General features: G+C 38.2%; 2 protein-coding genes and 3 long non-coding RNA genes across 5 annotated transcripts; all 5 read left to right on the top strand.

The window, feature by feature from the left end:
* The first annotated feature begins 1,636 nt into the window (after positions 1 to 1,636).
* On the top strand, positions 1,637 to 5,624 carry LOC106911954 (uncharacterized). Its single transcript, XR_015761846.1, has 4 exons — positions 1,637 to 1,906; positions 2,124 to 2,231; positions 4,137 to 4,223; positions 4,587 to 5,624. It is a non-coding gene; the product is annotated as an uncharacterized LOC106911954 (long non-coding RNA).
* LOC148153111 (uncharacterized) lies at positions 2,899 to 3,919 on the top strand. The gene is made up of 3 exons (XM_088002249.1): positions 2,899 to 2,953; positions 3,131 to 3,450; positions 3,584 to 3,919. The coding sequence occupies exons 1-3, from the start codon at positions 2,899 to 2,901 to the stop codon at positions 3,917 to 3,919; spliced, it is 711 nt and encodes a 236-aa protein (XP_087858375.1).
* A 1,721-nt stretch (positions 5,625 to 7,345) lies between the features above and the next one.
* On the top strand, positions 7,346 to 8,713 carry LOC148153112 (uncharacterized). Its single transcript, XR_015761845.1, has 5 exons — positions 7,346 to 7,437; positions 7,566 to 7,796; positions 7,911 to 7,997; positions 8,190 to 8,279; positions 8,564 to 8,713. It is a non-coding gene; the product is annotated as an uncharacterized LOC148153112 (long non-coding RNA).
* A 1,734-nt stretch (positions 8,714 to 10,447) lies between these two features.
* On the top strand, positions 10,448 to 13,388 carry LOC148153113 (uncharacterized). The gene is made up of 3 exons (XR_015761847.1): positions 10,448 to 10,504; positions 10,591 to 10,659; positions 10,840 to 13,388. It is a non-coding gene; the product is annotated as an uncharacterized LOC148153113 (long non-coding RNA).
* Positions 13,389 to 15,423: 2,035 nt separating this feature from the next.
* On the top strand, positions 15,424 to 17,056 carry LOC148153114 (uncharacterized). Its single transcript, XM_088001717.1, has 3 exons — positions 15,424 to 15,478; positions 15,836 to 16,162; positions 16,297 to 17,056. The coding sequence occupies exons 1-3, from the start codon at positions 15,424 to 15,426 to the stop codon at positions 16,599 to 16,601; spliced, it is 687 nt and encodes a 228-aa protein (XP_087857843.1). The 3' UTR covers positions 16,602 to 17,056.
* The last annotated feature ends 6,422 nt before the right edge of the window (positions 17,057 to 23,478 follow it).

The raw sequence follows: 23,478 nt of genomic DNA on the forward strand, positions 1-23,478 counted from the left end.
TCATGTAGGTCAGTGATAAGAGTCTCCATCTCTACCAGAATCAGCCACACATCTAAAGCAGAGGTTCCCAAACTGTTGGGCGCGCCCCCTAGGGGAGGCGCCGTGCCATTGCAGGGGGGGCGCGGGAAGCGTCTGGATGAAATAAAACAAAAACAAAACATGAACACTGTATGCACTGGGTTTTTACCTTAGAATGGCCAACTCTCTGTTATTCCTATGTCAATTTCATACAGTAGAGCAGGGGTCCCCAAACTTTTCCTGCGAGGGCCACATAGCTGTTCCTTTCTCTGGTCGGGGGCCGGTCTTAGTTTTTGGAGAAATAAACCTTAGAAAATTCTTGTCGACGGGGGGGGACACATTCGTGCTTTTAGATAGATATTTACCCAGAATGCAAATGGAAAAAACCGTGAGTGAAACGGTGACTGGGACTGACTGGTATATATTCCATTGAGGGAAAGTTACTTTCACATCTGCTCAAGAGCCCCCCTGGTGGTTGAAGAAAAATCCACATATAACCAGAAAATACAATATATGAAAAAAAAAACACTGAATGCTCTCTGGAATGAGCAGGCGGGCCGGATCCGGCATTGTTCAGGGGGCCGGACCAAACGACGGCGGGCCATATCCATATCCATAGCCATATCCGGCCCGCCGTAGTTTGGGGACCCCTGCAGTAGAGGCTTCCACACTTCCCATATCTGTGTCCTCTGTCACTTTTATCAGCAGTTAAAACTGTTTAATCCGTTGTTAACATGTGGTAACCTGTTTTTCCGAGCCGCCTTTAAACGCAACATGAGCGCTACGACGCTCGCGCTGGGTTTCCACCTGTGAAGGAGACCTGCTGCTGCTGTACAGAGCTACAGGTGTGCTAGAATCATGGCAGCAAACCAGCAAAAAAGGCAGAAAAAGTTTGGGAACCACTGATCTAAAGCCTGACAACAAGAGACACTTGATGTCTGAATTCAGATGGATTATAAAGTTTTTCTTATTGATTCTAAGTGTAACATGTATGAATACAGTCAGTATGTTCATTGATTGTGTCAGATCATCTTTAAACTGATTTAGTAAAAAATGGGCTGTATTCACTATTTAAATTTTCTCAAGATGAAAATGAATCACTTTATGTTAAGGAAAAGCTGCATTTTCCTGATTTTCTTTCTCTCATCTCCTCAGCAGCTGAACAAAGATCTCACTTTGTTGTCAGAGATGGAGATGAAGTCTCTCTGCCTGCTGAATGTTTTAGAAACCAGATGGAAACTTGTGATAAAACTACCTGGATATTCACTGGTCAAAGAAATAAAACAGAAACACTGTTTGAAGATGGGAAGATTTATAAAGATGCCAGAACTAAATCAGACAGACTGAGTGTTACATCAAACTGTTCTCTGGTTATAAAGAAGATCTCAGTGGAGGATGTTGGTCTTTATGTCTGCAGACAGTTTAACTCATCAGGACAAATAGTAGCAGAATCTGTGGCTGATCTGTCTGTTGTTAACAGTGAGTATTTATATAATTATGTTTTCACTTCAAAATATTTTCCTGCAATAGACAATGATACAGTATAACTAAAACTGAAGTGATGAAGTCAGCATTAATGTTGTTACTGTATCAATATCTTCCTCTTCCTCAGTGACTGAACAGAAGATCAGTGATGAAACCATCCTGATCTGCTCTGTATCATCATGTGGTGGATGTCCTCACTCAGTGAAGTGGCTGTATGATAAAGATGATGTAAATATCAAAACCATAACTCCTCCTCAGTCTGCCTGTTCAGCCACTGTGAGCTTCACAACTTCTCCTCATGTTTCCACATCAAAACGTTCTGAGTTATTCAGATGTCAAGTTAAATATGGAGGAGACATGAAGGAGTTTAGCTTCAGGATTTCACCTCAGAGAGAAAAACCAGGTGAGAAAATGAACTGTTTGTAAAAACTACTTCCTGTCTGTTGATAAATAGCTGCTTCTGTAATATTACAGTTGAAATATATGATTTTGCTTATTTAGAAATCATTCATGGAAACAAAATCCTCTAACAAAATTAAACTGTGACTATAGTTTGGAAATAAATCTAACATAAAAATGTTTGGGTTTTGGGAAGTTTTTTAAAGTATTTATTTTTCCAGTTACGATACAACCAACCAAAGTGACGACAACGTCGACAACAGTGAAAACAACAAAGGCTAAAAAGACAATAAAACCCACAACAGGAAGTGATTCATCAAACTCTAAAGGTAATGATGATAATAATGTTTTATTTCAATGTTTATGAGATGTATTCATTTATATGTGATTTTTATCTCTGATGCATTTTTATAGTTCTGTCAGTAGATTTATAATACATGCTGTAGTTTTTAAATCTGTTGAAAAGATATTTAGAAACAAAACTGGTAACTTGGTTTTATAGGAGAAATGGTAACACTTTATTTGAAGGGGGTTGAATAAGACTGTCATGACACTGTCATAAACATGACATAACATCTGTCATGAACATGAATAAGCCTTCATGAATATTTATGACTGTTGTCATAAAGCGTCATTCGGTAAATTATGACACTTTTAATACAAAGTTGACATTATTCGAAATGTCTTTGTTATGACAACTTGACATTAACCAAGAAATCATTACTGATATAAATTTGTTATAAAAGTATTATTGATTGCACTTTAAAAATTAGGCAACTTTATGTTATTAAAGGTAAAGTCTTAATATATTATTTGTACTTTTAGGTTTAAGTTTTGTAAGATAAAAACTTGCATTTGTCAGAGAAAACTACTTTATATTTGACTATTGAATATGTAGGAATTTGGTCTCTGTGGTATATTCATATATTTTTACATGAGTTCATCTCAGTAAATATTCAGTCACACAACTAGAAGACTGAGAACAAGAGACACGCGATGGCTGAACTCAGATGGATTATAATGTTTTTCTTTTTAATGCAAATCTTTACAGGTAAGAATACAGTTACAGTATATTTATTGATTGTCTCGGATCATCTTTTTATGAAAATGCACAAGAAAATATGAGTTTTGACTAAATCTTCCCAAGATTAGCATTAATTGCTTTAATTATTGTGACATCAGCTACAAAAGCTGGAAATTCCTGATTTACTTTCTCTCATCTCCTCAGCAGATGAACAAAGATCTCACTTTGTTGTCAGAGATGGAGATGAAGTCTCTCTGCCTGCTGAATGTTTTAGAAACCAGATGGAAACTTGTGATAAAACTACCTGGATATTCACTGGTCAAAGAAATACAATAACACTGTATGAACATGGGAAGATTCGTAACGATTCCAGAACTAAACCAGACAGACTGAGTGTTACATCAAACTGTTCTCTGGTTATAAAGAAGATCTCAGTGGAGGATGTTGGTCTTTATGTCTGCAGACGGTTTGAAATATCAGGACAACAAGTAGCAGAATCTGAGGCTGATCTGTCTGTTGTTAACAATGAGTATTTATATCATTATGTTTTCATTTAAAAATATTTTACTGCAATAGACAATGATACAGTATAACTAAAACTGAAGTGATGAAGTCAGCATTAATGTTGTTACTGTATCAATATCTTCATCTTCCTCAGTGACTGAACAGAAGATCAGTGATGAAACCATCCTGATCTGCTCTGTATCATCATATGGTGGTAGATGTTCTCACTCAGTGAAGTGGCTGTATGATAACAAAGATGATGTAAATATCAAAACCATAACTCCTCCTCAGTCTGCCTGTTCAGCCACTGTGAGCTTCACAACTTCTCCTCATGTTTCCACATCAAAACGTTCTGAGTTATTCAGATGTCAAGTTAAATATGGAGGAGACATGAAGGAGTTTAGCTTCAGGATTTCACCTCAGAGAGAAAAAACAGGTGAGAAAATTCTTGTGGTTCCTCCAGGGGAACCACAAGGCGTTCCCAGCTGAGAAACATCGTCCCTCCAGCAGGTCCTGGAGCGACTCTGGGCTCCTGTTTGGGCTGAGCCGACCGGGCTCCATGGGTTAAAACAGGAAGATTATCAGAGAGTCACTAATCAACCTGGGAAACAGTGAAGGAAGGGAAATGTCAGGATCCTGTTATGATGTTAGAATTGCTTTATTCATACACATAAAATGTAGAAAATATGTTTTATTTCTATTTCAGGTCTGTGGCGTATCGTCATCGTCTCTGTGGGTTTAGCAGCTCTTTCAATAACTGTTGTGAGCGTCAACATTTGGACAAGAACTAAAGGTAAAAAGTTGAGAGAAATACAACAGTTTGATAATCTGTTGAATGAAAATACTTCATTGTTGATAAATAGAAATAAGTGGCATAAAACTCTGAAACAGATTATTTATTAATGTGAAGAGAAAAGTGGTTTGTTCTGTTTAACTCCTAACACCTGGTGGTGATGTAAGTTTTATCATAAATGTTTCAATATTTTAATGTCACCATCAGCATTTCAGATTCCTCTGATGTTTTACATTAATTTATTAAAGTCTTTAGTTAAAAATGTTGAATAGTTATTTGATGACTTCAGCTAACTGTCTCTGCTTTTGAATTTATTTGATTTGTCTCTAAAATTAATGATGTGTATTTCTGTTTATCACAAAGAGCATAAAGAAGATGACGGTGCAGTGAACGATGAAAACATCTGATTTTGTTTCCACCAAACTTTTCTCAACATCAACTCAGAGAAACTATCACTGTTGTGTAATTTCATTTTATATAATGTCACATTTTAAGACTATTGTACCATAAAACAATATGGTATTATAGTTATAATGGAATTAAAACAATATTTCTACATGTAATATTTAGAGGATTTTTAAGTATTGCACAAATTTTTATGTTTGTTTCTTTAAATGAAATAAGTAATGAAAAATGTAATTTTGTCATGAATTGTAGGTGAGGTGGTGAGAGAAAGTAGGCAGGACCCAGTTATAGATGAATGATGGTGAGTTTAATAATGGAAAACAGCTCAGACAGTCCAGATTAAAGGCTGCAAGGCAGAGCAGAAGCTAAAGCTCAGCGCCGGTAGCTAACAGTAACAATAAATGGACTTACAGGAGCTAAAGGCGACTCAGGACTCATCAGTACAACTGATGCAACAAAACGTGACAAACAACACGACTGACTGACTGAGATACAAGACAAGGATCCGACAAGAGACAAAGACGACAGGTGGACATAAATACACAGAGGGTGATCACAGAAGACGAGACGCCTGGAACAAAACAGGACAGCACAGAGACTCAGGAACAGAACCTATAGAAACACAGAGAAACTCAAATCCTCACACATTTTGCTTAACAAGCAGAAATAAAAAATCACATTAAAGAAACAAATCGGATACAATGTGAATGTTTTCATAAATATGTTACATTAATAGCAGGTGAACTTTTTGCTGGAGATTTGAAGCTAAAAATTAAAATCTGATTTATTAAATTAAATAAAAATATTTTTAATGTGGGCAGAAATATACTGATACACATTTTGACCATATTTTGTGAAAAGACTTTTGTAATCTAGAATAAAATGTCAAGAATTTCAGTTTTGTATTTGTGTAAATGGGAAGACATGCATGTAAAAAAATCCATCCTATATAAATGTTGTTCTCATAAATCACAGTCTGGTTCTGAATAAATGTTTCTACCTTTAAAACAAAAATGTCTGAGATTTTCATCTTTGTGCATCAAAAGTTAATAATTTAAGTTTAAATAAGGGATAAAATAAAAAAATAAATTACATTAATTATACCAGTTGCACATTTAATTTCAAACTAACTAATGTTTACAAAGCAAAAAGCTGTGAGTAAAACTCTGCACTCTGGATAACTAACTAATTTACAAATAAGTTTAAAACCTGCAGATGGAAAACACTGACCGATCTGAGCTGATTGGTCAATGTCATGTCAATCATAAATTTAACCATCCAATCAGAGAACAGATGGTTTGGCTGTCAGACCTGATTTTACTGAGTTTCAGATAAAATCTGATTCTGTAAATGTGTTGCTCTGCAGCTGCAGGTTTAAAATAAACTGAGTTGATTAGTGAATAAAATGTCCCATCAACGTTCTAACCAGGTGTATTTATGTGGTTATTGAGGGTTAAAACCTCAGAGCTCTGCTGCTGCTGCTGTTCACTACAGCAAACACTTCATCATTTCACAGAAAGACACTTCAGAGACCAAACTGGAAACCAGCAGGTTTTAAACAGTTAAACTAAATGGAAACTGATGGATTTATAAAACTGGACTTTTCACCACTGACTCTTCATCAACCAATCAGATTTCCTGGATTCTTCAGCTTATTTACCCGAGTCTCTAACAGACCCGAACAAAAGAGAAAATACATCTATTTACAACATTAATGTAATCTAAAAATATTCACATCTTGATTTTTTAGATGTCCTGCACTGTGTGTCATGTTGTAAACCAGTGGGGTCCAAAGTGGGTCCTGGAGGCCCGGCATCCTGCATGTTTTATTCTCTCCCTGGTTCAAACGCACCTGGATCAACTAATGGCTCATTAGAAGGTCTAAAAAGATCATTGACCTGCTGCAAAGGTTGTTGTTACCAGCAGGGAGAGACTAAAACATGCAGGATGCCGGGCCTCCAGGACCCACTTTGGACACCACTGTCATAAACAGACATGTATGAGTTCATGGTTTTATTCAGTTCTTTCTTAAATGCAGCTTATTTTAGTTTACAGGAACTAAATGGTTTCCATGCTCTCATCAGTGTTTTAACCGTCTATCTGCTCATTTTAACAGTTAAAACCTTCAGAGCTCTTTAGCCACATTCTCACAGAAAACTTCCTGTTTTCTTCTCAGAAATAAACCGTTCAGTGGAACATGAACCAATAAAGGGTCTGAGGTCAGCTACACATCTGAAGCTCATCATGGAGGTGAGAAAATGACCTGGGCATTCACACATATCTAACTGTAACTTCACACATTCATCATCTTTCTCTGGTTAAAACCTCAGAGCTCTGCTGCTGCTGCTGTTCACTACAGCAAACATTTCCTCATCATTTCACAGAAAGACACTTCAGAGACCAAACTGGAAACCGGCAGGTTTTAAAAAGTTAAATAAATGGTAACTGGGATGGATTTATAAAACTGGACTTTCAATCTGCTACTCGTCATCATCACCAATCAGATCTCCTTCATCCAGATTTCTAAGACCAAACTAGAGGAAGTTCATTTTTCACATTAATCTAAAAATGCATCTTGGTCTTCTTCCTTTTTTAAAGACTTCTTGCATGTCACTGACTGTCATGTCACAAAGTAGGACCAAATAAAATCCTCTTCTAACGTTAATATTTAGTTTTTTCAGAACATGTTCTCTGGTTATAAAGAAGGTCAGAGAGGAAGATGCTGGACGTTATCAATGTCAACAGTGGAAACCAGAAAACACAGAGACTCCATTTCATCAGTCTGATGTAGATCTGTCTGTTGTTAACTGTGAGTTTTAACATTAGTGATTATTTCCTATATCTGTTAGAATCAGTGATTTGTTTGAGTAATTAATGACAGGGATAATAATAAAGAAGGTATTTTTAAACTTATTTTAACATTTCTGTCTTCATCAGTGACTGAACAGAAGGAGAATCATGGGGTGACATTAAGCTGCTCTGTGGTGACCTCTGACCCCTGTCGGTACAAAGTTCAGTGGTTTGATCAGGATGTGAACAACAAAGAATCACCATCAGAGTCTGGCTGCTCTGCTACTGTCACTTCATCATCAGGGTCAAAGTTTCCTCAGTGTAAAGTGACTCAAACTGAAACTAATGAAGAGTTTACCTTCAGTCTGCAGCCGTCAGGTGAGAAGATGATAAACTGTATCAGATCAGTGACGTCACATGAAACTGTCTTTGGCTCTAAAACTTGTTCAGAGCTGAAATGTTTTCTAATTTGTTTTGTTTATTGAATCTCAGGAGGAAAAGTTCAACCAACAACAAAACCTGAAAACACAAAGACAACCAGACCAAAGAAGAAGAACGTTTCACCAACTCCTGAAGGCAGTGAGTTTACTAATATCTTTACATAATATTATAGAACACAATGTGTTTTATTCTGATTTAGTTTGGCATGTTTGCAGTTGAGTGGCTCTTTTTGAGGTTAGAAGATGATAAACTCTATAAGATCAGTGACGTCACATGAAACTCTTTGGCTTCATGATTTAGATTCATCTAAATAATTTTTTCTGTTTTCAGCAGGAAAAGTTCAACCAACAACAAAACCTGGAAACACAAAGTCAGAGACAACCAAACAAAAAACAGACGATGTTTCCAAAACCTCTGAAGGTAATGATTTTACTAATATTCAAAATGTAATATTAAAATGTTTTCATTTTGTGTTTGATTAAAATTTTCTTCAGTTTGTTACTTTAATAACCAAACTTTTGTTTAGCGTCACTGATATTATATGAAGATTTGATCACATTTGGGTTTTTAATTCACTGATAAAAATATGTATTTTAATTTACGCAGAAAATCCCCAGATTTTAATTTAATAAAAACTGGATGAAGCATCAGATACGAACATAAAAACATTTACTGTGTTTTTCTGTTTGTGTTTTTGACTTCAGAGACGACAGAAGGAAACTCTGGATCAACAACGAAACCTGGAAACAGAAATTCACTGTCAGCCAAACCTACAGTTCATGTTTCACCATCAGTTCATGGTAATAATTTTTATTGTCTAAAAATATTATTTAAAGATTTACTTGGTTATTCAATTGTCTTCTAAAACACAACAATTTAAATCAGTTTATTTCATGTGAAATGTTGAAGCACAATGACACCTGAAAATATCAAAGTTATAATCAATCAGCTATTATAGAGATAATATATATATTTTTATAATTCCTTTAGTTTCGATAGGAAGTTCTCAGTTTTAGCTGTAATTTTATTTGTTCAGTAATGTTTAATCTTAGCTTTCTTTTTGAGCTTCTTTCACTTAAAACATTTTACATTTAATGGTTTTCTTCTTCTTGTTTCTAGTTTCAGGGATAGAAAAAGTTGCCTTTCTTCTGTTGGAATTAATCATAGTATTATTGATTAATTTGTTTTATTATTGATTAATTTATGGCTTTAAATTGAGGTTTGATGTAATCTTCTGTTCTAAAATACAAATGAAAACAAATTTAAGGGGCGCATTTGTTTCAAACCGGATGAGAGAGCAATAAAGAACATCATCAATGTAAAGACATGCCAGGTATGGAAGAACAAACTAAAGTTTTTTTTTAATATGTCAGTTTTGGTTTTCCATGAGTCAGTAGATTTATAATTTTTGTTAAATCTCTTGTTGACTTAATAGATCAAAGTTAAGATGTTTAGAATTAAGATTAATGACTCATGTTGTTATTTGGTTTGACTCTGATTAACCCGACATCTGTGTCGTAGAAGAATAAAAGCTCATCATAACCTGGTGTGATGACCCAGTGCATGCTGGGAGATGTATTCCACCAGTCTCTTTTGTTCAGAGTTTTGAAGTCCAGTTTAAACAGTGAATTCTCTGTCCTAGTGGGGTTGGGTTAGAGGGATTACATTTCATGTTGTTAGACAAAACATTTTTCTGCTTGTCGTTTACCACAGGACTTTAAAAAGTTAAACTTTAATGACTCAGTGACAGAGTAGTCAACAAAAATAATCTGGATAAATCCTGAGTTTTTAAGCTGTTCTTGGTTGTCTGGGGAAAATTAGTCTTTTTTATTTTTTCTAAGTTAGGCTTAGTGTCAGTTATATGCATAAAACATTCACATAGACCAACCATCAGACTCTTCTGTCTAATCTAAAGATTAAAGAGCTGTAATCTGTTATAATCTTTACTTCAATGTTTTCAGGTTTGACAAAGTTATGGATAATCATTGCTGCAGCTGTTGGTTCAGTTCTGCTTCTAATAATTGTTGCTGCAGGAATCAGATGGAGAAAAACTAAAGGTGAGAACATTTTAAAGATCCAATTTTATATTTAGAAACAAGATTAATTAATCTATCTTTTGCAAACAAAATGCATTTTTTTTACTTTTCAGAAAATAAGACATGGATGAACAAAAGCCCTGTAAGTTAAATAGCTTTAACTTTTGTCTTACTTTTATTTTTGAAAATGAACAGAGGGCTTTTAGTTTGAAAGAAAATTATAAAATGTCAGCAGTTTGTGCCTTTTTCTTTAATTTTTCTTTAATTTTACCACTAATAGTCATACAGCTCTAAAGTCTTTCAAAGGACCACGGTTCAATATGAGTTAACATAAACCAGACAACATCTCTTTCTTTCTTTGGTTGAGGATTTAATCATCTTTATCTCCTGTGATGGTGGAAAACCTTAAACAACTTCCATTATATCTATTTAAATGTTACATTAACTAAAAGCTAAAGTTTAGCATCTTTAACTCTGTAGATGACAGGAATGGAGCTTTTAACCAAATTTGAACCATAGTTGTGTCGTTTCTGTTGGTTTTTTTTATTTCAGGAACAGGAGTTGGTCCCTGCAGGATCTCAGGCTGCAGGAGGATCCAGTCACAACTTGGTGAGTTTAAACCCTCAGCTCTGTTTTCTGCACAATCAGCATCTCTAATGTTAGCTAACGCTCAGTGTGCTGTCCTCACTGCACAGGAGGATCCTGCAGGTGGAGTCGCCTACGCCTCCATCAGCTACACCAAGAAGACCAGCAGGAACACCAGAGTAAGAACTCTGAGTTTTTTAAGTGACCAAAAATCCAGATGAATTATGAAAACCTGTTTCTATATTAGCTTCACTTGGCAAGAAACATTTTCACAAGTTGACAGGTAGTTTCAGTAAATGTGTCTGATTTCACTTTATCATTGTTTACTCATTTTATGACTCTTTTCTGTTAACGCTCAGGTCCGGGGTAAAAATTATGAAGATGATGATGATGAAGGCACAGTGACCTACAGCAAAGTGAAACCTTCATCCTCTGTTGATCCCAGTAAACTCTACGCTGCCATCAACAAACCAAGACATTGAGACACTTAATAACTTTACTGTTTATGACAGTTATAGTTTATTCATAAAAGTCATAATTTAGATTTTACATTTTCCCATATTCAACTCAAATGAGTTGATAAAACCTTTAACCTAAACTTACATTTTTATTTTGACAGTTGTGTTTTTTTCTACCCTCCAGAAGAGGGCGCTGTTAGACAAAGATTCCAGTGTTTTTGTTTTGTTTTTCTGCCTTTTATGAAAAAATAAGTAATATTTATTAATTGTAAATCTGCAGGGTTATTGATTATCTCCATGTTGTAACTCAGTCGTCCCTGAATGAACCTGAGTCTCGTCCTCATCTTAAATCCAGACTAAAACCATTAACTACAGCTGTTGCTATGAAGGCTCTTCCATATCTCGTTTCACATTTACTGTAATCTGTAATCTTTACTGTAATTAGAGAGAATTACCTTTCTCACTTCAGTTGTAATTAGGGGTGCACCGATGGCAGTTTTCCAGCCAATCACCGATTACCCATCTATTAAATATCCTGACCTGCCAATTCCGATTTTGGCTGATGCCATTTTTTTCTTTTTGTCTAAAATGTTGCTAAATATCAATAAAGATGAGTTGCCAACAGTGAGATGACTATTGTTAAGTACAAACATATAGACATGATCTAGTGGGCCGGTCTGCCAGTCAGACCTCTCTCACAGCAGAGCAGAAGAAGATGGCAGTTTATTTAAATACCTTTGCTGAGGTAGATAAAATCGATAGATAAGACCAGCTTCACCTGGAAAAATCGGCTGAGCTCAGATTTCCCAAAATTAAGGAAATTGGCACAGATAAATTGGCCGGCTGATAAATCGGTGCATCCCTAGTTGTAATGATGAACAACTTTTCAAAAACTTGACTAAACTAGGAATTCAGTTTCTGATCTGAGAGTCTCGTCTCATTAATAATATTTATCTCTTATCATCAGGAGTGAAACCAACCTGATAAGGTAGAAATCTGACCAGCTGTTCGCTGATATTCTGCTATGAAAGGGTATGATTGGTTTATTATCCACTAATGTTGGAGTTTTTATCACAATTTGTCCATATTAACTTAACGTCATATTGCCCCACAGATATTTCTCTAATTCTACACTGAATTAAATTAGTGTATTTTAGACCATGGCTTCTTATAATTACTCAATATTTCCTGACTCAGATTGAGATGAAGAAACCAAACAGTATCCACTTATTTAAATATAGTGACCAATATGAACTTAATGAATAAAACATATTAACTGAGTCAAAAAGGTCAAATAAAAGGTCAATAGTTTGATTTATTCAGGAATTTAATATTAACAGCTGAAAGAATATTTTTATTTGACAATAGAAGAACATATATGTCAATAACGGGTTACATTTACGTTTATCAAATTTCAAAACAGCTCAAAATTGTTTTTTTATGTTTAAGTATGCATTAAAAGTAAAATGTGGGTTCATGCTAAATATACAGAGTTAATGTTCACATGTTAATCTGTGTATCTACATCATGTATTGCTATAAACAGATTACATAATACGCAATTGATGAGAAAATATTGAATTGAGACTCGGCACATTTTTAGGGCAAAAGACCTGAGAGCTGATTTGAACTTATATAAAAATTCTTGTCCTTTATTCAAGACATTTTCAGGAGATTTTCTATGAGATATATTTTCTTCCTGCTTTTCATGTTGAGCACAAGTTCAGAATCAGAAGAATTTATTGTTGTCACACAGACTCATTTTTTTTGTTTGTTTTTCATGCAACTTTTTTAAAAATATAATAATTAATTCTTTATTCTTATCCATCTTAAGGAATGTTATTTGTCCCATTCATCTTAAAATAGTTTGGCTCAGTTTTTGCTCCTTCATTCATTTGCAGATTTATTTAGTATTTTGATACATATGAATCACTTTATCATAAATTACTGTTGCTTTTGCCTTATTAAAGTGTATTGCTTTTCATTTATCACTGACTAGATGATGTTATGTTTATTTTATAACAAGTATTATTAACTGGAATGATCAACTGCTTGTTAATTTGGTCATCTATTAGCATTTTTAAAATATTATTTCCGCTACAATGTAAAACTGCTGCCTTGATTGTGGTCAACAGTTTTCAGTCTGAGAAGTTTTACTATGGAGACTGGAGCAGGACTGGTAGACCAATAAGGTTGTAGTAAATAGCAGTGCAGAGGGCGCCCCCTGGTGGATGTTGGAGGGGATGCATTTTGTGTATACCGTTTGCTTTGCCACTGCTAGTGATTTTTTTTTTAACCTTTGTAAGACAAGTACTTGCTTCTGTCAGACTGTTCCAGTTATTTACCATTTACTTTGTGTTGCACCTCACAGTATGAGGTGTAACATATCATAGCAAGTTTTCACTGTAAGAACATTTTTCAATAAATAAAGATTGATAACTTTAACATTAACCACAGGCAGTTGGATTTGCTCTGTTTTATTTTAAGTGTTGGGTAGGTTGTGTTTCTCCAGCTGTCAGTGAGCAGCAGGTAGGTTACATCCTGGACAGACCCCCACTAGTCCATCACAGAGCAACACAGAAACACACAGACCAGGCAGATTACAGTCGACTAACCCAACAGTCTGTTTCTGGACTGTGAGGGGAAGTCAGAGTACCTGGAGAGAATCCACACATAAACAGTGAGAACATGCAGAAAGCTTACAAAGCTGGAATGAGGAAATTCTGGTTCTCGGATCATATAAAATGATGCATATTTTATACTTTACTACATTGAAAAAATTATTATTCAACATACATTAAACATCACAAACAAGTGTGTAGACTTACTTACTTTTCTACTAATTATGTTTAAAATTTGATTTTAAATTCAGAACAAAGTTAAGACCAAGTTGTATATTTTTCTTTTGTTCATCCCCGTTAACAGTCTTCACACATTTGCCATTTTATTTTCAATCATTCATCAATACTCTGAGTTACCAGACACATTCATCTTATAGACAAAAACCTTTACATAGTTTGGTTGTGCCTGATATTTATTTTCATATCATCTCACATTAAACATCAACTACAGCGCAGCAGCCTGTCGTGTTCAGTCTATCCGCTCACCTGTATAAATACACCTGCTGTTCGCTCTGAACCAGCCACCAGGCAGCAGCTCAAGGAGAAGAAAGGCTGTCAAATTCCCCCAGAACAAACTTAAAAATTGGGTGGTATGGTATCGCTGAGTTTAGCACTTAGCGATAACTTAGAAGCGGAAGTGAGAGCGTTGCGCAACATAATCAATCACCCGGTCGGAACACGGTGTGCTGAATAATAAATCAGTATTTTACAGAGCTTCGAGGCAGATAATTTGCTCCAAGGAATTTTAATAACTGAGGTACTCGAATCATTCAATGAATCGTTACAGCCCCAGTGTTTTCACACCTGGTAATCCAGTAGACTCTGTTCAATTGGAGACCAAAGTTACAACATTTTTTTCAATTTTCAGCTGCTGCTGCTGCACTGTATCAAATCAACCAAACCCTTTGACAAACCTGTTTCTCTCTTCGCCTGTGGTGGCGCTGCACCAAGAACCATAGAAGAAAACAACATAAAAACCTCTGAAGAAAACACTGAGCACAACTTCCTTCATGAAATGTAAACAAAAATGAAGTGGCATCAAACTTTAGAGGTTGTAGGACTTATCTTTTGTCTTTGACAACAGACCACAAGCCATTTCTCCTGCTAGTGTTAGACACGTCTGTTTGTTTGGTTGGATTTACCCAGAATGCCCAGTGGTATAGTTGGCTTCCTGCAGAAGCCTGTTAGAAGGGAAACACCTAAAACATGCAGGCTGTGGTCCCTGAGGACCAGAAACAAGAAACACAGATCCAAACAAACGAGCTGGAGTTGGATTAAAGTGGACTGAACAGAACTGCTGTGAATGGGCCCTAAATGTCTCCCATGATATCATCAATATGTCATCTGCTCATCATTAACAGCTGAAACCATCTTTAGCAACATTCTCACAGAACATTTCCTCTTGTTTTCATAAATAAACCGTTCAGTGGTGCCATGAGTAAATAAAAGGTCTGAAATCACATAGACATCATGACCATGTCGCCTGTGAGAAGAACTTCAACTTGAAACTAATTTTCACACATTCGTCATGTTTCTATCTTCAATGCCTCTCTGTCAGAAACCATAATGATCTCAGTCTGTTGCTGATCACTCTGAACATTTACTGGTCAAATATTTTCTCTGCCCAAATTCACAAGATGTTGAATATAAAAGTTATATCCTTCAGTCTTTTGACATTTCTGTATAAGTCTATAAATAATTCTATGATCTCTGAACAGACTGGCTGCATGTCTAAACTTGGTTAGCTAAACCACAAACCACCAGTCAGTTTAAAGACGTGACATCATGCCAGTCAGAGGAAGTAAAGGCTGCATCTCTACCAGAATCAGTCAGACAGTTAGAAGACTGAGAACAAGAGACACACGATGGATGAATTCAGATGGATTACTACGTTTCTCTCACTGATCCTAACATTTACAGGTAAGGATACAGTTATAGTCATTGATTGGATTGGACAGGACCATTGTTAAACTGATTTTCCATCCATCCATTATCTGATATGCTTATCCCGTTAGGGTTGTGAGGGGTACTGGTGTCTATCTCCTGTAGTCATCAGGCGAGAGGCGGCTAAACTCCCTGACATGTCACCAGACCATTGCAGGGCATGAACTGATTTTGTAAAGAAGAAATTTACTGATTTATATTTAATAAAATAAAAAAAAAAACTTGCCTGACTATTTTTTGGATAATTCAGATCTTTTTCAAAATGACATTTTTTTATATGTTAATTATTGTGACTAAAGCTGCATTTTCCTGATTTTCTTTCTCTCATCTCAGCAGCAGCAGATATAATCTGGTCTCACTTTGTTGTCAGAGATGGAGATGAAGTCTCTCTGCCTGCTGAATGTTTTAGAAACCAGGAGAAAACCTGTAGTAAAACTACCTGGATGATCAGTGGTCAAAGAAATACAATAACACTGTATGAAGATGGGAAGATTCATAAAGATTCCAGAACTAAATCAGACAGACTGAGTGTTACATCAAACTGTTCTCTGGTTATAAAGAAGATCTCAGTGGAGGATGTTGGTCTTTATGTCTGCAGACGGTTTAACTCATCAGGACAAAAAGTAGCAGATACTGCGGTTGATCTGTCTGTCGTTAACAGTGAGTATTTATATCATTATGTTTTCACTTCAAAATATTTTTACTGCAATAGACAATGATACAGTATCACTAAAACTGAAGTGATGAAGTCAGCATTAATGTTGTTACTGTATCAATATCTTCCTCTTCCTCAGTGACTGAACAGAAGATCAGTGATGAAACCATCCTGATCTGCTCTGTATCATCATTTGGTGGATGTTCTCACTCAGTGAAGTGGCTGTATGATAACAAAGATGATGAACATATCAAAACCATAACTCCTCCTCAGTCTGCCTGTTCAGCCACTGTGAGCTTCACAACTTCTCCTCATGTTTCCACATCAAAACCTTCTGAGTTATTCAGATGTCAAGTTAAATATGGAGGAGACATGAAGGAGTTTAGCTTCAGGATTTCACCTCAGAGAGAAAAAACAGGTGAGAAAATGATGGAATGTTTATAACAACTACTTCATGTCTGTTGACAACAAGCTGCTTTAATAATATTACATTTTGACGATGACAGTGAATGTAGAAATTACTCATGGAAACATAAAGTTCTTAGAAGCTGAATTTGTGACTTGAAAAGTTTTTTTGTTGTGTGATTTTATTTATTTATTTTTTACTCTTTTTCCAGGTATGATGAGATCAACAGAACCTATAAACTCAATAAAACCCACAACTGGAAGTGACTCATCAAAATCTAAAGATAGAGATTTTGATGAGAGTACATTCTGAAATGTACTCTGTTGTTTGTGATTTCATCTGTTTTTATTTGTTGTATCTTTGGATTTTCTGTTTAGCTTATTGAATATTAATCAAACTAAATGAAAATGAATATGTTGTTTGTTTATATTTTAAAAAATCAGTAGTGAATTATGACAGATCTTGTTTTAATCTGTCAAAATGGCGGACGACGAAAAAGTCTAGCTCAGTCCATCAGTCGGACGCTCCGCTCTGATCCACTGCTGGCTCTGTGCCTTTCAGAGGCACGAAACTCTGAAAATGTCAACATTTTTCTACATCTTGTAGAAATTACACTTTGCGTGGTTTGGTTGATTCGCTTCAAACCGGTAGATAGAAACATTCATAACTTACTTTTTCTTTTTTGCAACATTTTAAAAGTTTGCTCAAAATTGGCATGACAATTGATTGAAAACGTAGATATCAGGGAGGGGTGAGAGGAATACAGCAGTGTTGGTCAGTGTTTTACCTGTCATGATGGTGATCCAGAGGTTCCTTGCAGGTTAGATTTTTCAGAGGGACGTCCAGGTTCTCTGGACTGAGAGAAGACAAACTTTTAAGGGAAGATGAGGAGAAATGAGTCAAGACAAGAACAAAGAGAGCATTAGAGAGGGTTTAGCACAAGGCTAACACTCAGGCATCAATAACCAGCAGCCTAATGAGTTCAGACATGACTTCAGAAATCAAACCTCTTCATCCAGCTCTCTGCCCTCTGGTGAAGATCTAAGGTAGAAGCTGAGGGAAGAGTAGCCAGTCCACATTCCTGACATGTTTACTTTCCTCATAACTTTATGTTTGGAAATATAATTATTTATCTAATTTCCTTCTGTTATCAGGTGGATTGAAACTGAGGTTCCTCCTCACTGTGTTTTTGGGTTTAGCTGCTCTACTAGCAGCTGTTGTGGTCGTCAACACCTGGACGAGGGTCAAAGGTCTGAATTTTAAGCATTCAGACTTAAAATTTATGATTTTAAAAACTTGCATGTTCTTAATGGGGAAAAAATATCTTGTCTTTTCAGGAAGAAAAACACAAATGGAAGAAAATATTGTAAGTTTGTTTTTCTCTAATGAGTCAAAACATTGTTTTTATTTACTGAGACGAGATCAGGTGAAGCTGGTAAAAGGTTCAGGTGAGAAACTCACATCCTTCTCCAAACAGAACTCCAGCTGCTTTTCAAGGTCTGTTAGGTTTCACTATGAGATCGTCCCTCTGGTCTGACTGGGGTCTTCTTAAAGTGAGACATGGATGGAAAACCTCCAAAGGAAAACATCTGGATGACATCCTGACCAGATGCTTGAACCATCTCTGACTCCTTGGCTCTGCTAGGAGCTCCATCGGGATGATGAAGCAGAGACTGTCCATCGTTTCAGAGGAAGCTCATTTCAGCTGCTTCCTAAATAATAGTGAGAACAATCAGGCTAATAAGGCTGTTAAGGTCATCTGGGTCACTGACATTAAGAAATTAAAAGCCTTTTGGATCAGAGGTGAAATGTTTTTAAGACGCAAGAGAAATCCAGTCCAGCATTTTCAAGTCAGACATTTTTATGGTTTCTGAATATTATTCTGATCTTTCAGGACATCAGAATAGAGTCTAAAGAGCCAAATGGAAAATTTCTGGAGTTAGACTCATAAATTATTTTTGCTTTTTTTTGCAGGTATGCAGTGATGAAGAGGATGATTCAGTGAACTATGAAAATGTCATGGCTGCTGATGAACTTTGATTCTTCTGCTTCTGATAGATTTGAAGAATAACAAGAACCAAAATATCAGCTTCATGAAAAGCTTTAAATCATTTCAGTAAAATCAGGAACAATCATAACATGTGAGCAGCCCCCAGAGTTTCCCGAGTCCGCGCCTTCAGCCGGCCGTCCTGCCGGCTCTCCAGAGCCTAATGCCAGCCGGCCCCTCTGCCGGCCATCCAGGGCCTCCAGCCGGCCCCTCTGCCGGCCATCCAGGGCCTCCAGCCGGCCCCATGGGCCCGAGCGCCTCCTGCTGCGCCGGCGGAAGCCACCGCACCCGCCTCATCTCTGCTTTCTGCGCCGGCGGCGTAGACCGCCGGACCCGCCTGCAGGACTCCAGCTCCACCTCCTGTGCCATGGTCGGCCCCCAGACTGTTTCCCGTGTTTGAGTTCCTGTTTGGATTTAGTTTTGTTTCCTGGACTCTGGCCCTCCTGCCGTCACCCCTCCGCCCACCCTGTTGGGTTGTTTTTGTTTTTTGTTGGACTTTTCTGTTGGGCGTCTGGTAGCCGCCCCTTGAGGAGGGGGTACTGTCATGATCCGTGTTTCTGTGTGTTATTTTTGACTTTTTTTCTGTGTAGTCCTGTTCACTGTGAGTCTGTCTCTGCGTCTTCCCCGTTGATTGTGTCTCATTCCCTTGATTACCCCGTGTGTATTTAAATCCACCTGTTGTCTTTGTCTCTCGTCGGATCCTTGTCGTTTGCTGTCAATTGTTACCTGGTTCCTCGTGCTGTCAGTTGTTCCTCCCTGCTGTCCCCCGTTGTTCCGTTCTTGGATTATTTATTATTAAAATCATCACTTTTCACCTACCTCCTGGGTCCGCGTGCATCCTCATCCTCACCACATCCACAATTTCATGACATTGGCATAGCAACAATTAATTTAAGTTGTAGCAGTGTTGTGTTCAAGACCACCTAACCCGAGCTCAAGACAAGACCAAGACCAGAGTGTATCGAGACCGAGACAAGACCAAGACTTTTAGGGTCCGAGACCAAGTCAAGACCAAGACCGAGGAAAGTCGAGACCGAGTCAAGACCAAGACCAGCGGCCCAGGCTACATGACACAATAAAATGTAAAATATGATCGCAATTGCTTCTCAAAATAATCTGAAAGATCCATATTCCCATAAAAACACCTAGATATTAAATACTTAATACATTTTACCAGTATTAAATATTCCATTTCTGTGCTACAATGTGTGATGGTCTCGTGCCATCCCTAAAAACATAACGCCCTGGGCATTTGCTCATGTAAGAAACCACCACTGTCTGCACCATTAAACATAGCAATTGAGGCAATGCCCTGACGGTAAATAACGCTCAACCATGAACACTGACCAAGGAGCAACAAGCAAGAAGTAACCAAACAGAAGGCGCTCATCGTGACTGTTTTCACTCTCTATCCCAGTACATGAAGCCAGGTAGTCTGACACCATGGCAGACATTACAGCTGCCACTGAACAAAAACAATCAAAGAGCAATGTGCATGCTCTGCGTGCTCTTTCATTCTTGTGTTTTAGTTATTTGTTAATTTAAATATTAACGTACATAATAAAAATAAAATGATGCAGTGTACACAGAGCATTACAAGAACAAAGAACAGGTGTTCTGTCAGGTCAGATCGTCATACGCTTAGCACGAACTCACGGTGTTCTGTCAGGTCAGCATATGTTGTCAGATAGTCATACGCTTAGCTCAGACATGCATACGCTGTCATTACCATATGATTTTATTTAATCAGCAACATAGAATCATGACGTAGATCATCATACACTTGGTTATTAACAGTTGTATGGCATCCAGCTGCAGCCAGACCTGCTTTAAATACAGTTTGAAACCATGACAACACATGTATATCTATCTAGTTATCATGTTATGTCATATTATAAACAATTTAATGACTTATTTTTGTCATAACTTGTTGCGTATGCTGAACTGACAACTCCACTGACGATTGGACTTCTTAAGGCGCATGCGCTGGCATGGTACTCACTGCATGTATGCTAGCAACATAGAATCATGACGTAGATCGTCATACACTTTGTTATTAACAGTTGTATGACGTCCTGACTTAGCGGTTAAGTGAGTTTTACAAGGGCGTGTGTTGTAGCTGACTCCAGCTGCAGCCAGACCTGCTTTAAATACACTTTGAAACCATGACAACACATGTATATCTATATAGTTATCATTGAAAACAATTTAATGACTTATTTTCGTCATAACTTGCTGCATATGGTGAACTGACAACTCCTCTGACGGTCGGATTTCTTAATGCGCATGCGGGTGAGTAAATGTCAGGCAGACTGTCTTGGGTGAGTAAATGTCAGGCAGACTGTCTTGGGTGAGTAAATGTCAGGCAGACTGTCTTGGGTGAGCAAATGTCAGGCAGACTGTCTTGGGTGAGTAAATGTCAGGCAGACTGTCTTCGGTGAGCAAATGTCAGGCCATGTCAGGCAGACTGTCTTGGGTGAGTAAATGTCAGGCAGACTGTCTTGGGTGAGTAAATGTCAGGCAGACTGTCTTGGGTGAGTAAATGTCAGGCAGACTGTCTTGGGTGAGCAAATGTCAGGCAGACTGTCTTGGGTGAGCAAATGTCAGGCAGACTGTCTTGGGTGAGCAAATGTCAGGCCATGTCAGGCAGACTGTCTTGGGTGAGTAAATGTCAGGCAGACTGTCTTGGGTGAGCAAATGTCAGGCCATGTCAGGCAGACTGTCTTGGGTGAGTAAATGTCAGGCAGACTGTCTTGGGTGAGTAAATGTCAGGCAGACTGTCTTGGGTGAGTAAATGTCAGGCAGACTTTCTTGGGTGAAAAAATGTCAGGCAGACTTTCTTGGGTGAGTAAATGTCAGGCAGACTGTCTAGGGTGAGTAAATGTCAGGCAGACTTTCTTGGGTGAAAAAATGTCAGGCAGACTGTCTTGGGTGAGTAAATGTCAGGCAGAATGTCTTGGTTGAGTAAATGTCAGGCAGACTTTCTTGGGTGAGTAAATGTCAGGCAGACTGTCTTGGGTGAGCAAATGTCAGGCAGACTGTCTTGGGTGAGTAAATGTCAGGCCATGTCAGGCAGACTGTCTAGGGTGAGTAAATGTCAGGCAGACTGTCTTTGGTGTGTAAATGTCAGGCCATGTCAGGCAGACTGTCTTGGGTCAGTAAATGTCAGGCAGACTGTCTTGGGTGAGTAAATCTCAGGCAGACTGTCTTGGGTGAGCAAATGTCAGGCCATGTCAGGCAGACTGTCTTGGGTGAGTAAATGTCAGGCAGACTGTCTTGGGTGAGTAAATGTCAGGCAGACTGTCTTGGGTGAGTAAATGTCAGGCAGACTGTCTTGAGTGAGTAAATGTCAGGCAGACTGTCTTGGGTGAGCAAATGTCAGGCCATGTCAGGCAGACTGTCTTGGGTGAGTAAATGTCAGGCAGACTGTCTTGGGTGAGTAAATGTCAGGCAGACTGTCTTGGGTGAGTAAATGTCAGGCAGACTGTCTTGGGTGAGTAAATGTCAGGCAGACTGTCTTGGGTGAGCAAATGTCAAGACATGTCAGGCCGACTGTCTTGGGTGAGTAAATGTCAGGCAGACTGTCTTGGGTGAGTAAATGTCAGGCAGACTGTCTTGGGTGAGTAAATCTCAGGCAGACTGTCTTGGGTGAGTAAATGTCAGGCAGACTTTCTTGGGTGAGTAAATGTCAGGCAGACTTTCTTGGGTGAGTAATTGTCAGGCCGACTGTCTTGGGTGAGTAAATGTCAGGCAGACTGTCTTGGGTGAGCAAATGTCAGGCCATGTCAGGCAGACTGTCTTGGGTGAGTAAATGTCAGGCAGACTGTCTTGGGTGAGCAAATGTCAGGCCATGTCAGGCAGACTGTCTTGGGTGAGTAAATGTCAGGCAGACTGTCTTGGGTGAGTAAATGTCAGGCAGAATGTTTTGGGTGAGTAAATGTCAGGCAGACTTTCTTGGGTGAGTAAATGTCAGGCAGACTGTCTTGGGTGAGCAAATGTCAGGCAGACTGTCTTGGGTGAGTAAATGTCAGGCCATGTCAGGCAGACTGTCTTGGGTGAGTAAATGTCAGGCAGACTGTCTTGGGTGAGTAAATGTCAGGCAGACTTTCTTGGGTGAGTAAATGTCAGGCAGACTTTCTTGGGTGAGTAAATGTCAGGCAGACTGTCTTGGGTGAGTAAATGTCAGGCAGACTGTCTTGGGTGAGTAAATGTCAGGCAGACTTTCTTGGGTGAGTAAATGTCAGGCAGACTTTCTTGGGTGAGTAAATGTCAGGCAGACTGTCTTGGGTGAGCAAATGTCAGGCAGACTGTCTTGGGTGAGCAAATGTCAGGCAGACTGTCTTGGGTGAGCAAATGTCAGGCCATGTCAGGCAGACTGTCTTGGGTGAGCAAATGTCAGGCCATGTCAGGCAGACTGTCTTGGGTGAGTAAATGTCAGGCAGACTGTCTTGGGTGAGTAAATGTCAGGCAGAATGTTTTGGGTGAGTAAATGTCAGGCAGACTTTCTTGGGTGAGTAAATGTCAGGCAGACTGTCTTGGGTGAGCAAATGTCAGGCAGACTGTCTTGGGTGAGTAAATGTCAGGCCATGTCAGGCAGACTGTCTTGGGTGAGTAAATGTCAGGCAGACTGTCTTGGGTGATTAAATGTCAGGCAGACTTTCTTGGGTGAAAAAATGTCAGGCAGACTTTCTTGGGTGAGTAAATGTCAGGCAGACTGTCTAGGGTGAGTAAATGTCAGGCAGACTTTCTTGGGTGAAAAAATGTCAGGCAGACTGTCTTGGGTGAGTAAATGTCAGGCAGAATGTCTTGGGTGAGTAAATGTCAGGCAGACTGTCTTGGGTGAGCAAATGTCAGGCCATGTCAGGCAG

This window comes from Poecilia mexicana, unplaced genomic scaffold, assembly GCF_051168715.1.
Source record: "Poecilia mexicana isolate PSO_F unplaced genomic scaffold, ASM5116871v1 scaffold_21, whole genome shotgun sequence".
Taxonomy (NCBI): domain Eukaryota; kingdom Metazoa; phylum Chordata; class Actinopteri; order Cyprinodontiformes; family Poeciliidae; genus Poecilia; species Poecilia mexicana.